Genomic DNA, 17,027 nt, shown 5'->3' with positions numbered 1-17,027 from the left:
TATAAGTTGCATTTATTAATCTAAAATCACTACATAGGATTAAGTTAATTTACTAGTATTTTACCAACTTTTTTTTTTTTTTTTTTGAGGCAACCTAGATTCAGTAAAAAAAAAGTAAAAATGAGATGCTCGCGGAAGACACAAAAAACCTGGTTTGGTGACCTAAGAAAAAGCATCTGATTACATATTTACATTAAATAATTTCTAGCGCGTATACCAATACCCGCATACATACTTTTATTTGAGTTCACCCAAAATCAAAAACCGTCCAAAATATTTCATTTAAAACAGACCCACAAAAACTCCCATAATTTATTTATTTTTTCTTTTCTTTTACAAAGTCTATAATTGTTACCTTTTCTTTGTCATTATTCTTCATAATCCAGAATCGAATAAAATAATAATACAGTTGAGATATTCAATTTTTGATGCAACAATTAGATACATAAATCTATGAATGAAATTGGGTATTTTTTGAAGAATTGAAAATGGTGATGATTTCAGTGTGGTTGATTGTTGGGTTCATAGTTGGTGCTTTAACTGTAATTGCGGTTGAAGGTTTTGTGATTTTGTATGTGATCCGTCGATTATCACACTCAACTAAATCACCCAAACTTGGTGTTCATACTTCTCCTCCAAATCCTCTTGATTCTAGCCAATCTCTTCCTTCTGTATGTCAGAAACAGGTTAGTTTCATGCTCTTAATTTCTTTCTTTGAATTTTATAATTAATCGTGGAATGTAAATTAGAACTGTGTTTTCTTTTCTATGATTATTAGAATTAGAATGTTGCAATTTCATTATCAATTATGGAATTTTTCCGGGTTTTTATTTTGTGGTTTAACAACATGCAGTTTTTTTTTTTTTTTTGGGTGGGTTTGGAATAATTGGAACAAGTGTTGGGTTTTTTTGTTAATTTTGATAAGAGTGTTGCAAGTAGTTTATCAATTGTGGGAACTCTCTGGGTTTGATTATGTGGGTAGCATCATCATGCTTAGTTTTTCAGTATTCTTGTTTCCTTTTTTCTTTTCTCAATCTAAGTTTTTTGGTTTTCGAATGTTGTTTGGTTATGTGCATTCGATGTGGAGAATTCAGTCAGTTTGTAGTAAATGCTGTTTTGTTACTTGCATTCGATGTGGAGAATTTGGCTAGTTTGTTGAAAAATGCTGTTCTGTCACTTGGATTCGATGTGGAGAATTCGGCAAGTTTGTCAAAAAATCTGTTTTGTTTCTTGCATTCGATGTGGAGAATTCAGCATGTTTGTAGAAGATTCTGTTTAGTCACTTGCATTCGATGTGGAGAGTTCAGCAAGTCAGTCGAAAATGCTGTTTTGTTACTTGCATTCAATGTGGAGAAAAACTGTAAAGTTATGGAAAATCGCTTTCAAATGTTTGACAACCATTTGTTTTTGCATAATTCTCTCCTTGGTCACATTTCTTACTTGGTCAATGTGATGCTAAGTGATAAAATTATACTGTGGATGGCTTGTTTGAATGAGCTTAATATATACAAGTATAATATTTTTGAAATTGAAGACATGACAAGTGGTTTTACTAATGGTTTATCTAACGAGATTTCACAAAAGTTGTTCTTTAAGATTAAGGATTTAGATATCCATGAGCGACAATAGTCTTTTTTACTTTTGTCACACCTCGTCTAGTGTTATTTGTGTTTGCATAATCCATTAAATACCTTCATGATTTGTTACGCAAATTTCTTGGCTCTTAATTCAATAATTGAGGATGAAAGATCGAGTGTATTCCAGTCCTTGGCCAAGGTCTAAATTTTTCTAGTGCTATTCCTCAATGTTTTTGGTTGCAGGGAGTGGTTTGGGTTTTAGAACCAGAACGCCATCCTAAATTTCCTGTTCCAACTGAGCAAACTAGGAAGCGGGAAATTTTAGAGGTTTCCCCTGTCCGGAAACTTGCAAAAGTCAAAGATCGTATGCTTATTCTGGCAGAAGCAGATGGTTCGCTCACAAAAGTAACGCTGATGGGTTGTAAAGTAGTTGCAGTTTCTGCTACAAGCCTGCCTACAAGAAAATGGTAACTCAAGTTCCTTTTATTTATGTAATGTAGTATGGTACTTGAAGTTTGATTTTGCGATTTTGCGTTAATAGTATTTTCTCCATATACCATATCAAATTTTTTCACTGACTGCTTGCCTATTTATCCAGGCTACCTAGGAAAATAAGATGAAAATAGTGTAATGACATTAGTTTGTTTGATGAATTATCCATGAACAAAAAGAAAAAGTAATGATTTGTTGAGGAAGAAGGTATCCATGGGCTTGTTGAGTTGCTATATAACATAAAACATGCGCTCTTTGTTTAGAGCTTATATGTAAATTGAATTTTTTGTTTTGGATTGAGGGGATTGGGGAAGGGCTACCAGTTGAAGGTTTAGTGAGAAGTTATTTCATGTGTGCTATATGTTTGCATTTCTTGTAATTCAAAGCTGTAGCATTCTTTGGATTTTTGATTTTGATGGACTAATATCATATTCAACGGACCATTAGACTGTACAATATAATATGGGCATGACATATCAATTTATGGCTTAATTTCAACCAACCCGTTTTTCATTCTAGTGGTAAGGTTTTGGAATACGTATTTGAGGTGTCAATTTTTATTGGAGGGAGTTGTCTATCTTGCCTCTCTGTGATGTTAGAGCCTTTTAAAGTTTTAATGTGAGAACCTTTTAACTTAGAATGATGTACCATGGAATTGACGCCTTCCCCCCTTCTCCTAGTAAATTGGTTATTAGGTTTTGGAGGAATCCTGATTCCTGATCCTCTTCTGACATAAGCTTGTCTTTGCAGTAATAAAATCAATCAAGTAAACTAAATATAGTACCGACATGTTACCCCTTCCGTTTTTTATTGACTGTTACACCTTTTTTTTTTTTTTTTTTTTTTTTTTTGCAAATTACTCCATTTTAAGATTATATCTCTCCCCTCCCATAGCCCCCCCCCCCCAAAACCTACTACTACTATTTTATTATTTCCTTCTCTTTTCAATATATTATTAATGCCGCTGTTTTTTTCTTACTTCCTCCGTTTTTTATTAGATGCATCACTTTTGTAATAGACAATATTTAGAGCAAAGAGAGATAGGAAAAAAAAAATTGAAAAGGGCCCGTGTGATAAGAGAGGTAGAGAGAATTTATTGACTAAAAAGGAAGGTGTGCATCTAATTCAAAACTTCCATTTATAGAAAGTGATAATCTAATAACAAACAGAGGAAGTATAATTTCTTAAAGTCAATCAATTTACCTAAAGCTATGTGTTGGTCAAAGTGTAACACTAAAAAAGCGGATGGAGTACATTTTTGGTAACACAACTATATTTGATTGCTATTTTAAATTTACCTCATTTTTGTTTGTATCAAGTTACATGGTACGTGATACAATAGATACGATTTGTGGTATGATATGGATGCATGGAATGCTATTAATAGTTATGCCTTGGAAGAGCAGAACAAAATGAAAAACAAAAGAATAAATGAAATTTAGTCATCATTGTTTTCTCTCTCACCTTTTCCCCTTTCTCGCTCTTCTCCAAGCTGCAACAAATCCTACAAAGTTTATAGACTTTTCTACGGCAAGCAAGAAACTTTCTGTGTTTGGGTCTAAGACTTGTCTATCTAGATCTTAAGGTTCAATGAACCCAGGTCGTGTTCCGTCACGTTCTGATACCTACGAATCCAGTTGCAGAACAGCTCTCTTTACTGCATTCCTTGTAATTTTGGTCTGTACATGTGACCTTGGTTCACTATTCTTTATTAGTTTTATCTTAGGCTTATAATGTTCTTTTAATTGTTGACACAACCTGCAGTAACCCAGTAACACTCAAGCTGCTCTAGCTCATTTAATCTTGAAAAGCATATGGATTGATGAAAACACAACTCGTTTTAATTGCAATTTGTATGTCTGTCTTTTAATGCTCTGAGGAGAAAAAAGACTCAAGGATATAAATTAATTTTAAGGGCAAGGTTTACGTTTATCATGTATAAGGTAACTTGATATCTTAATTCATCAGTGGAGCCTCGGAGGATGCCTTAAATACTCCCATCTCCCAGTGACGCAATCAAAGCCGTAATGCTTGATTCTTCAAAAAGGGTTGAAGTGAAGTAATTTGACAGTTGGGAACAACATTGGCATTGGTCATATTGGGAGTGTAGCTAGGAAAGTTCTGAAAACTGGTGTGGGGTAGGGAAGTCGAGTACAGTCAAGTACATGCAGACTTGGCTAACAATGTGACAGGACTTCAGTCATATCTGCAGAAGGAAAGATGCCTGTGGAATTTTATGGCAAATCTTTTATCTGTCAAGGATACAAATTTCATTTTTTAAGATATTGTATAGTTAGAGAAACAGTATTGCCTTTGAGGTGGAAATTATTTTGCCTCGATTTTATTAGTAGATTGATGCATGATATCCTTGATATGGGATTATTCCTGCACTAGTTATACTTTTGTATAAGTTTTACTATGGTGTGACACTTCTTTGCTGATCCTACATAATTCTGGAATCTTCCCTTTGTTCCCTCCTTTATCCTCAACAAACTTATCTGAACATTTTAAGAGGTTAACGCTGCTTTTATCTTGCTCTATTGTGGCCTTACAACAACAACAACAAAGCCTTAATCCTAAAATAATTTGGGGTTGGCTAAGATGAATCATCATAAGGAATTGTTGTGAAAGAAAAACAAACATAACAAGATAACGGTTGTAAAAAATTTGATTAAAAAAATAAAGGGTTTTTCTATACAGTCCCCCTGAGGAATTGACTTTTCCAAGCTGTGCCCACCCATTTTCAAAATTCCACAATGTATCCCTAAGGCCCCTTTACTGTCTACGATGTAATCCTACCCTAATACCTCCGTTAACTTTCCGTTAACTTCAAAATAAAGAAATTAAAAAAAAAACAAAAAACAAAAAAAAAAAAACCCAAACACCTCTCTCTCCTCCCTCACAACCACCCACCACTACACCTCCAACCGCACCACCACCCCACCTCTCTCTCCTCCCTCACAACCACCCACTACTACACCTCCAACCGCAGTCTCCATTTCCGGCCATCCCTCCCCCTTCGCCCTGACCGCCCTTTTCCGGCCACACCTTCCCTTCTCTTTCAACCATTCCGGCCAGCTCTCCCCCCAGCCACGCCTCATACTACAAAAATCCAAATTCCAAATCAAAGTCAAGAATTTTAAATCTAATAATCCATCGAGTACAAATCAAAACTCAGAATTCCTAATCTCATGGTATAATCGATTGAATTTGGGCGAGGGTTTTCGATGGTTTGGGTGAAATTCGTCCTTAAAATCGATATGATTTCATGAAATTCGAGCTCAAGAAAACCGATTCCAGCGTCGCCAATGCACTTCGCCGCATTATGAACGCTGAAGTTCCCACCGTCGCCGTCGAAATCGAAGTTAACTCCTTCGTTCTCAATGACGAGTTCATTGCTCACCGACTCGGCCTCATAGGTGGTGGGTCAAGGAGAGAGGAGCGCGGCTCGGTGGTGCAGCTGGGGTGCAACGGAGGTGGGGCGGTGGTGCGGCCGGAGGTAAGGGAGGAGAGAGAGGTGTTTGAATTGGTTTTTTTTTGTTTTTTTTTTTTAATTTCTTTATTTTAGTTAACGGAAAGTTAACTTAAGTTAACAGAAGGATTAGTGTAGGGTTACATCGGAGACACTAAAGGAACTTTAGGGGTACGGTGTAGAATTTTTAAAATGGGTGGGCACAGCTTGGAAAAGTCAATACCTTAGGGGCATTGTATAGAAAAACCCAAAAATAAATTGTGTAAAGTAAGACAAAGATAGAGTATATAAAATTTTTAGAGAGTTTAAAAGGGTTCCAAGAATACATTTTAAGAGAGTTCTATAGGAGTGGTGAAAATGTGCGATTAAAAAACATAATGATTTGAGAAAACTTTAGCAAATGAAACCAATGGAGTTTATAAAACACTAGTTGAATAGAATAATTAAAGGAAACCAATGACACATTGTTGACGTGAATTTTCTCCCTCTATACCGCTCTATCCAACACCATATTTTCTTCTATCCCCAAAGCAGTTATATTATTCTCAATCATCCTCTTTCCAAATTTTCTTATGTCTTCCCCTACCCCTCGCGATCCCAACACTTTGCAACTCACAAAATTGTAGCCTTACCTTGGGCAAAATTCATACTTGGTTGCTATTTTGTTAAATCCCATGAGGTATGAATATTTGACTGCCAATAATGGTAAAGTGTGATTAACATTAAGGAACAAAACAAAAGGGAAAGCTTTTGGTTTTTCACGTAGCCATAAGGTCTCTGAGCTTGGTTGTGTGAATAATGTGAATACAAAACTTTAACTCGTGTCATCATCTTAATCCGGAGAAGTAACATCTAAGAATAGGGTGTATCAGCAGAACATGTTATGTCTTCTATAATTACAAGCATATATGCAGTATAGATATAGTAGAAAATACTGCCTTTATCCAATCATATCATTTTAGTCAACATGATTAATGTGGTTCATAAAAATAATATAAGTTACATTTTGAGTCAAAAATACAGAACATATGAAGTATACAGTAATTTGAGCCAGCAGTTTTTGTTTTCTTATTGTATTTCTTTTATATTTGTTTTTCAGGGCAAAACGTTTCCCAATCAAAATAGAAAGCAAGAACAGAGTTTTGTATGAAGGAAGCAAGGTGCTATATATATATGCAGAAACTTCCTGTGAGAAAGAATCTTGGTGTAAAGCTCTTCGCATAGCTTCGTTGGATGATAAAGAAAAACTACTCTGGTTCCCTAAGATAAATGAAGATTTTCGAGGCTATTTGAAATCTTTAAGCGAAGGATATCCATTTCTTATCAAACCCTTAGTGGGTTATCAAGGGTGGCCCTTGGATAAAGCTAACCGGCTTGATGATCCACCATCAAAGGTTCGTCAGATTTGGAGAAAGCTTTCGAGAAAGACTTCTTTGGTCACTCTTGATGAGAAAAGGGTTGCTGATAAATCTCATGGCTTTCAAGATCCTTATTCTGCTCCAAGTATTGCAAAGGCGGCTAATCTGGGAAAGATGCAAAATGAATTTGAGGAACATAGCCCTTCTGTTTCTTCCACTGCGTCTACTCGGTCGGGGAATTCAGTTCTTGGGTCTGAGAATTCTGATGTAGACACTGCGGAGAAGTTTATTGTTGATGAGGGCACACTTTGCTGGAATTTATTGGTCTCTCGACTGTTTTTTGACGCCAAGAGTAATGTAGATATCAAAGCTGGTTTAAAGGCTCGGATTCAGGTAAAAAAAAAAAAAAAAGTAAAATTATCTTTTTTTTTTATCAATCAAATTTACTAATTGTGAGTGTGGAATTCTGTGATATGTTTTTTTATGCTTTGTAAGTTTTGATGTTTTGTCAAAGGAATCCATAGAACAGAGTAGTTTTCTGTAGGTCTGTCAAATGTATCCATTTCTTGATTCCTCATATGCCTTAGAGGCCTAGAGTATTAAGAACTATTGATTACATGAACTACTTTTGTTTGATTTTTCCAAACTCCTTTTTGTTTATTTATTATTCCCTCTCTCTCTCTCTCTCTCTCTCCCTCTCTCTCTCTCTCTCTCTCTCTCTCTCTCTCTCTCTCTCTCTCTCTATAGTTGGATGCATTTTCAACTTTGAAGCTTTGTGGTAAGAATGTCTTCCATCTGAAATTTATATGGCTTGTATTAGTATAGTTGATGAAAGATTTACACTAATGTCAATAAGTGGATAATTTTTGCCGTTGATAAGTAACTGTGTTCATAGGGCTGAAGGAGCTAAATCTATTATGATAATTGATAAGACATTAGAAGATCAAGTCTAAGTTGTAAAAAGAAAACAATTAACTTTTTAGATATTATTGAGACATATACTAAAAGATACTATTGAGATAGCTGATTTGTATTTGTATCTTGTGACAAGGCAACAATTATCATATTTTGGGTAGCTGCAGCTTAAAATTATGTTCCCCTTTTCTTTGTTTTGAGTTTTTGTGAACATAAGAACATTACTTTGCCTTCTACATTGAGTAATCTTACTTTAATGTATGATATTCCAGAGATCGCTCTCAAACATGAGATTGCCCTATTATATTGGTGAAGTGACATGCACTGATGTGGATCCAGGAAATTTGCCCCCTTATATCCACGGGATGAGAGCTATTCCTTCTGACATGAATGACATTTGGGCCATGGAAATGGACATAGAGTATTCTGGTGGAGTAGTTTTATATATTGAAGCCCGACTTGAAGTGCCTGAACTAGATTCTCATAGTGGATTGGCAGACCACAATACTGAGTCAAGCTCTGTTGGGGAGGCAGCGACTGATATTTTGGATGATTTGAAGCCCTTGCAAGAAGAAGAAGATATGAAGCTTTATGATGGGAATAAGGATTCTTCAGAACAAAAGGACGCAGAAGATCTCAAACATGGTGAGTTATGTCTTGTAATTTCATAAAATAGAAAACTGTGAGAAACTACTGTCATTTACCACTTTTTACGAACAATTGCTCCATTCTAAATTACTTTTGACACTTAGTAATGGCAGATAGATAAGCTGTTTGGTTATAAATTGTTATCTGGTTGATTAAGCAGATGTGATGGGAGATAATGAACTCTAATTCATTTAAGAAGTAGTTGTGATAGAAGATAGTTTGGTAATTTGTGATTGAAAGTGCGAGGATGTGATGGGAGATTCTAGCTTACTATTGGGACCTTCCTAAAATAAATATGTAAAAAGCTTTTCTGGGATATTGGGAATCTTATAAGTGAAAAAACTAATTTGAATTGGTGTATCTTTTTTTCCATTAAAAAAGATTATACCAGTATTATAAGATAGGTTTGTTTGTCTAACACTGCCACTTACTAGTTTTTTGTGGAATTATGCTGTGTATGGCCCACCACCCTTTTTCCATTACTTCCTAATGAGCTTGCTCCTTTTTTTTATTATTATTTTTATATATATATATATATATTTAATTTATTGTTTCTATTGGGCAATTTTTTTTTTTTTTTTATGTTTGACTCACTTATTGACTTATTGTAGATATGTATCTCAAGAAAACTTTGAAAAAGGTAAGCAAGTGTAAGGAAAAGTAAGAGAGAGGGTGTACAAATGGGTTGTTGTAGCCATGTAAGATAAAGTAAGAGAGAGCATGAAGGTGGTTGGGTGTAAGATAAAGTAAGAGTGGGGAAAGGTGTAAATATGAACATAAGAATCTAACATTATTGCATTGTATTAGCAAAATTACTGACATTTTTATGGTTATGACTTATGAGGACCTACAATATTATTGGCACAGTACCTGGTTATACTTCAGTCAATAATATTACTTCTGCTTTGTTGATTTTAGTAGTCAAAACTCTTTTTGAGAAGTAACTCTGAGATGGAGATCAAGTGTAGATGTTAACTTCACTGGTTTTGCAGTCTCTTTATTTCCCTCTTTTTCCTGGTGTTAAATTTCAGAGTTGCTGAGAAGTTCCAGGACAGGTGTATCTACTGCCAGTACTGGTTCTAGGTGGAAGTCTATTTTGAATTCTGTTGCCAAACATGTGTCTCAGGTTTGCTAATTTTTTTGTTACATTCATAGTGCATGTCTTACAATGCTATTGATTGGATTACATGCTGCTCTATTTCCTTTTCAATTTACCAAATTTTGCTTTGCAAACTTAAGGAGCATTCTCTTTGTATTTAAGTATCCTGCTTTGTTTATTTAAACTTTTATCAGATAAATAGATTACTGGTTCTGAGATTCATGGTAGCCTTATTATGGTTAATTATCATCTCTGCTTGAACTTGTCATCTGTTTATCTTGATCTACCTGTCATTGTGTTGAATTTAGAACTTGGAACATGGTAAGGGTCCCCTGATCATCCCTCTTGACTAGTTGACTGTTTCCCTGTAATCTTGGGGGTCAAGAGCTTAAGACAAACAGGGTTCCTCTAGCAGGGAAAATGAAGGGGGTTGTCTAGTGGGGATGGTGTAAACTAATGACAAAAATAGTCTTTTTTTTCTGCACTTGTTACATATAATGTCTGTTAATTAGGCAGTAAGATTACTTTAACCCCTCTAGCCGGGTTGGGGGGGGGGTAACTAAGACAAAGCGGTTTCAATTTGTTTTCCTTTGGAGGAGGTTTGCCAAGTGCTGTCATTTGCATGAGAGCAGCTCCTGATGGAACTTTATACCTTATTCTAAACAAATGAACTTTCATTAAACAAGTAGGATATATACTGAAGAAACGAAGATGCTGATTTAAATACTTAAGTACAGTATATTAATCTAAGTTGATCATGTGACCTAGCTATTTCTCTATGGATTTGGGCTACCCAAGAGATTTTTATCAGCTGAGGGCTCAGGCCCTGCCTGGATTGATAGTAATGGGACGGAATAATTCAAGGCTTAATAATTACGGACCATAGTACAAAGCCTGAAATAGGGGAAATAATTTGGGCCGAATATTTACCCCCCAAATGAGGGTATTACGTTACCTAGGGCGGCAGAGCCCCCCTAGGGTAACTAATCAGGGGTTAAATAAATTTAGCCCAAACTTCAACCATTTTACTGTACCAGCCGGTAACCGCCCACTCATTCTCTGTCCACTAAATTATTCTCTCTTTAAAATTCCTCTGATTTTTTTTTGAATCAAATTTCCTCTGCATTTGGTTGAAGCTGATTAATATTTTCCATGGCTTAATTAATTTCTCTTGATCATTGAATTTGAAGTTTGAAAAATTCGTGAATTTTTATTTAATACTTGATCTGCTTCAAATGCTATTTATAAAAAACTCAAGGGGCACTGAAGCGAGAGGGGTTCTGCTGCGCTTAGGTGCGCCTCTTTGAAGTGAGGTGCAGTATATGGGCAGTTAAAAATTTTTGGCTGAAGTTTGCTTCAAGTGCGCCTCAGGTGCGCCTCTCGTGCACCTTAGGTACGACTCAGGCGCTTTTTGTGTGCCTAACCCCCAAAACGCCTCGCCCAGTCCAAATTAAGCGCTCACCCAGTCCAAATTAATCACTCACCCAGTCCAAATTAAGCACTCACCCCTGATTGGCCCAGATCAAATGAATAATTTAGTTTCAAATTTTGCTTCAAATTTATAAGATTTAATTTATTTTTTTTATATTATTATTAGATGTAACTTTTTTTTTCCTTTTTTTGTTTCTTTTGCATTTTGATTTTGAATTTGATGATAATTTTTGAAGTGGTTCTTAACATTTTGATTTTTGATGGGATTTGTGAAGTTGCTCCGTACTATCTTGTTATATATGACCAGAATTTCAAAAAGTTTTTGTATCAATAAATCAAACAAAGCCTTAATCCCATAAGTAGGGTAAGGTACATGAATTAAATTTGAAAAGAGTTTTTGTTTATATTTGTATAATTTTGTCATGAATTTCAGTTTTACAACCTACTTTAATATCATAGTATATTTAAATTTAATTGATTTTAAAAAAAAAGGCATGCTCATATGAATCATATCTCGAGTGTCTGAAAGAATTCATCCGTTCCCCATTATTTGGTTCACTTAATCCAAACCTTGTGTCCTTGTCTGATTTAATGTCCTTGAAATATTCTCCCATAATTAGTCCTCTAGTATCAATTGCCCGTATAGAATCTACCCTTGTAATGAGTATATTCCAAAACAGGAAAGGCCTAAGCCAAATTACGCACTTCACAGTTCACATCACAATGCCTACAAAGAGGCGTCCATCAGGGTAATCAAGTTTAAATAACGCAGTCTTTTCCCTGCAATGGTGAGAGACCAATTTCATTATCAATCTGATATACAATGGCCATATGCTACTTTACTATAAATCTATGGAGCAGACATGTTAATTTAGTTCATTATGATAAAAAAAATTCTTTTTTTTACAAGTCTTTGACTTTACTGGAAATGAAAGATATTAGCTATCCCAAAATTATACATCTTTAGGCAGACCTTTGTTCTTGAAATTTCTGAAACCCACTTTAACCAAGAATTTGGATATTGACACGTGTGTCACCATGTAATGGCACAGTTTGTATCCTCCTGTGGGTCATATAGCCTTGTGTAGAAAAAGGCATAAGCTATGTTGCTTAGACTCAGATTTGGGTGTCGGATCCTTTGGCACTCTAGATTTTATAAAATTTCATACAAGGGCATTATATATTTGGGTGTCTGTCGTGTCAATGTGTCGGGAGATCCGACACATGACACTCGTTGTACAACATGGTGTCGAAGTAACATAGGGCGTAAGATACCTAGGCAGACCTAACAAAGATCAAAGAGCCCAAAGTGTTTTCAAAGGCCTGTAAGCTCATATTCTGCAACACTGAGACATAGATCATGTTTTGTGTTTGCGAGTGACCTAGAGGTTTAATTTTATTGTATATGTACTTTTTCCATTGTCTTTTAGTTGCTACGTTTTGACTTTCACGCTAGCAAATGCGTAATTACATCCCACCATATCTTTGATTATAGACAAGTAAAATATCATATATAAATTTAGACGAATTGAACTAGATCCCACATGACTATCAACATATAGATCAATAAAGGTAATTAGATAGAAGAATGTGAATATGCATATTTTCAAATGTTGCAACTAAAAGTTAGCCGAGCAATTATCTTTTTTTTTTTTTTTTTAAAAAAAAGAAAAAAATTGTTGATTGTATTGACTAAAGATGTCTTGGTGAAATCCTAGAATATGAGGTTTTCTTTCTTTACTTAAAGATTGGATGTAGAGACAACGGTGTTGAAGTGTGATTTGCTATTTTGGCTGTCTTGATAGAAGCATTTAATGCGTTTAGTTTATACCTCATAATTGTTAACCATCTTGTTTTACTTTTTCTGTTGTATATGTTGGATATGCATAATATGAACTAAACATCCATGGAATGTTTCTGATTGTAAATTTAAAGTGGATTTTTTTTTTCTTTACCAAATAGCAAGTATCCTTTGTGTTAACTAGTGATAAACTATACCTTATGAGTTTTATAACTCGGAATGAAGTGCAAGAATGAGTACATATATGTAGCTTTGCCTTGGTAATTGTTATTTTATTATTTATTGTATTATATTTTGTTCCAGTGTGTGTGTTTGAATGTGTTTATACCATTCAGAGCCTTTTTACATCCTACAATGACATTGTCAACTATAGTCTCATTTTAAAAAAATATATTTTTCAATGTGTCCCTAAAGTTTTAGATTAGTTCTAATGGAAACTATTTATAATTCAAGGTACCTCTTACTTTGGCAATAAGGGTGGTAACACTGAAAGGGACAATCCAATTGCATATGAAGCCACCGCCTTCTGATCAGCTCTGGTTTGGCTTTACCTGCATGCCTGATATACAATTTCAATTGGAGTCCTCTGTCAAGGATCACAAAGTTACCAATGGACGTGTAGCTTCATTTCTAATAAACCGATTTAAGGTGAGAAGAAGGTTCTTTGATTTAGAATCCTTGTTCATACTTTCATTATTCAACCCTGTAATTATTTCGATGCACTAAATTATGCTCGTGATTATAGTTTGTATTTCTCCATGGATTTTCGCTACATTGGCCGAAGATTTGGTTTTTAATTTTGGAAAAATTAACATAAATAATCCAAACTATTAGCCCCCTTCTCATTTTAATCTCAACTAATGTTTAAATCAGAATAATCCCAACTATAGGGGTCCCTTCTCAAACTAGTCCCTCTTACCTACAACCTGTAATATCGGTAATTTTTTTTTTTTTTTTTAAATATCTTTTATAAGAGAATAATTAACTTTTTAATTATTTATTTTTACTGTCACCCACCAGCATTCACCTACAACCCTCAACCCAACCATAGCCACAATCAGTCAACCACAATCAGCATTCACCAACCCCAAATCTTGCAACCACCATGGACCCACCACCTCCTCACTGCCACAATAATAGACCACCACCACGGCACCACCGTATACCACAACAATAACCCCATCTACCACCTCCGTATCACCCATCTCTCCCCTCCCTCAACCAGTGGCGCCCCACCTCAACCACCTAACCCCACCTATATCCCATTTGCTACCTCGCCAATCCGCCATCAACCGCATCTCCTCCCCCTTCTGCGTATCCCATTTCATCTCTTCCTTGTCCAACCGCTCTGTTCCTCTCCCCTCTCTCAAATCGCCTCCATTCTCTCTCCTATCTCCTCTTCCTGTTCAGCAGTCGTTGGTGTGATTGATATCGGTGGTTAGTAGTGCTTGATGGTGATTCATGGCTGGGGTGGTAGAAATGATGGTTTCGGTGGATGGGCTTGGCTGGAAAGATTCTTTAAGTTGCTGGCGTTGGATGTTGAGGTGGTTTTACTGGAAGACTACGTTGGGTAGGTGGTGAGATCAGAACATACAGAAGGTGGTGGTATGAATTTAGATTTAAGAGCATGTGGGGTTTTTTTTTTAATTATTTTTTATTTTTTTTTATTTTTTAAAAAAAAAAGATAATAAAACAAATAATTTGTTGAAAAATGGCTCAATCTACCTGATTACCTGGTTAACAAAAGTTTGAAACTAATTTGAGAAGGGACTCTTATAGTTGGGATTATTCTGATTTAAATAGTTGTTGGGATTAAAATGAGAAGGGAGTCAATAGTTTGGATTATTTTTGTTAATTTTTCCTTTAATTTTCATCTCTTTATAATGTTTGTTATTAATATATTACATATACAGTGTTCTCTAATAGCCTTCAGAAACAGCCATTTTGCGGTTCATTTATGTTTTAAACAATTAACTGATGAAATCTATATGTTGTCCTTAACCATACCTATGTTTGTTGAGATTATTATCTGGACCAATATATCTGATCCAGTAAGTTTTAATTTGAGCAGCATTGATTGTCGTGTTAGATGTCATTTGCTGATCTATTGTAGATCCTCTTTTGGTATATGGCCTGCATTACATTATTTCTGATATACTTTGTATACACAGTTGGTACTTCATTTATTTTATTTACTTTTTTGTTGTTCCCTTGAGTTATAATTGATGTCCTTCAACCATGCATGTATTTGTTGAAACAAGTTGATTTATCAGCATATAGCAAGAAGTCATGTGTCATGTGGATGCGGCTTGTATTTTGCTTATACTTTAGTTTTAATCTTAATGCAGGCATCTATCCGGGATACATTAGTTCTTCCAAATTGTGAAAGTGTATGTATTCCGTGGATGTTAGCAGAGAAAGATGATTGGATTCCATGTCATGCTGCTCCATTGATGTGGCTGAATCGAGAAGCGCAATCAGAAACTAATTCAAATGAAGGATCTAGAAACAAAAGAACAGAGGGTAGGGATCTAGAGAGCAACCTAGGGAAGCAGAAGAAAACTGATCCTCTAAAGCGGTCTATTGATGCAGAAAATGGTCAAGGTGTCCCTTCCACAGCTTTCCGTAGAAGTTCTTCTGATAGCAGCATGCCTTCATCGGACTTGAAAGTGCCATTGCTACAGAATGAAGAGTCAAGAGATATGGTTATCCATAGAAAACAAGAGAATACCGAGTGTCCTTCACCTTCTAGGTATGTTAGTTTAAGAGAAGAAAGAAACAGTCTTGAAGATGATGATACAAAGTCTAAGAGGCCGGTGGGAAAAAAAGCTAGGATGTTTGACTTGGGAAAAAAAATGGGGGAGAAATTTGAAGAAAAGAGGCGCCATATTGAAGAAAAGAGTCGGCATATTGTTGAAAAGATGCGAGGGCCAGGAAGTTAACAGAAGTTTATTATTTTTTCTTACAGAGCAGTGCATTCTTCTACAATTCAATACGTATTACATTGTTTTCTTCCAAGAGGAAAGAAATGCGGAGAGAAGGCAGTGTGACTGCGATTTACAGTCTGTGATAAGTGTGTAGTCTTGTTCTGGTGTACAAATGTGTGAATGAGTAACAATTGGAGAGCAGAAACTAGCAAAGTGATTTTAAAAAACTAACTCAAGTGTGTAGGAACCAAGGAGAGTTTACCAGACACGCTTCATGCTGGATTGTTGCTTCGTAAGTCCTTGTATACTAGGGCTATTCTAGGGAGTCTGTTCGTTGATTTGTTGTATACTATTCTTTACCATAAAGGTGTAGCATAAGGTTGAATTACACTGCTGATAAATTTACATTCATCAATGAATTTCTTTTTGCAACTATCATTTATTCCAGGTAAGGTGTAAAGCTGAGACTGGATGCAAGTAATTTTGTGTGAAATATTGGTAAAAGTTCTTAGCAATTAATCACTTTTTGACTTTGAATATGGTTCAAGCTTTGAGTTTGACTGCTCTTTGTTCTATCAAAATACTCCATTTGTCTTATAGTATAGTACCAGTACATATTTACGTCAAAAAAAATAAAAAAAATAGTACCAGTACATATTTTAATTTAAAGGCAATACATATTACATACTGTCATATTCAGGCACCAATCGTAATGCATTTTAATCAGCTATTGTTGCTTTGTTATAAAAAATTTTGTCCTCCGCCTTTGTGCAAAAACTTTCTCAATAGCGTCGATCCTCCTATTCCTCGGCTAATCAGGTTCAATATCAAGAACTAGCTAAAGAAATGCAATGTAAATTACCAAAGGAAAAATTGTCCGGAATTATCCTACCTTTGGCCCGTCCGCTAAAAATAATCCCACATTTGGATTATTTTTAAATAATCCGACCTTTATACCCAATCCACTTTAAATGGTCCCAACCGGTCTTGTTACTTGTTATAACAAGTTACTTGACACGTGTCGCCATGTAATTTGTCAAAAAATAAAATAAAATTAAAATAAATTTTTAAAAAAGTTAAATGTTTTTTTTAAGGAAAACTAAATAAAATTAATAAATATTTAAAAACCACTAGCAACATAAGCCTTCCCCGCCACCCCTGACACCTCATCCCCATGGCTCCAGTCACCCAGACCCCCAACCCCGGCGCCGACGGTGCGCTGAACCCCCTCCCATGAACAACCCGCCTCCCTCCATCACATAACCACCGTTTCCTTCCCTCACGACAGCACCAACCAACCTCACTCA

At 35.5% G+C, this 17,027-nt stretch overlaps 1 protein-coding gene across 1 annotated transcript; it reads left to right on the top strand.

Annotated features, from left to right (window-relative positions):
• Positions 1–89: 89 nt before the first annotated feature.
• LOC110709182 (testis-expressed protein 2-like) lies at positions 90–16,343 on the top strand. The gene is made up of 7 exons (XM_021887397.1): positions 90–686; positions 1,821–2,044; positions 6,641–7,292; positions 8,087–8,459; positions 9,494–9,588; positions 13,247–13,441; positions 15,142–16,343. Exons 1-7 carry the CDS (start codon positions 489–491, stop codon positions 15,733–15,735), a joined length of 2,331 nt encoding a protein of 776 aa, XP_021743089.1. The 5' UTR covers positions 90–488; the 3' UTR covers positions 15,736–16,343.
• Positions 16,344–17,027: the final 684 nt, after the last annotated feature.

The sequence above is a fragment of the Chenopodium quinoa genome, unplaced genomic scaffold, assembly GCF_001683475.1.
Source record: "Chenopodium quinoa cultivar QQ74 unplaced genomic scaffold, ASM168347v1, whole genome shotgun sequence".
Classification (NCBI taxonomy): Eukaryota; Viridiplantae; Streptophyta; class Magnoliopsida; order Caryophyllales; family Amaranthaceae; genus Chenopodium; species Chenopodium quinoa.
Note: the sequence above shows the minus strand (reverse complement) of the source record. Positions and strands in the feature narration are given on the sequence as shown.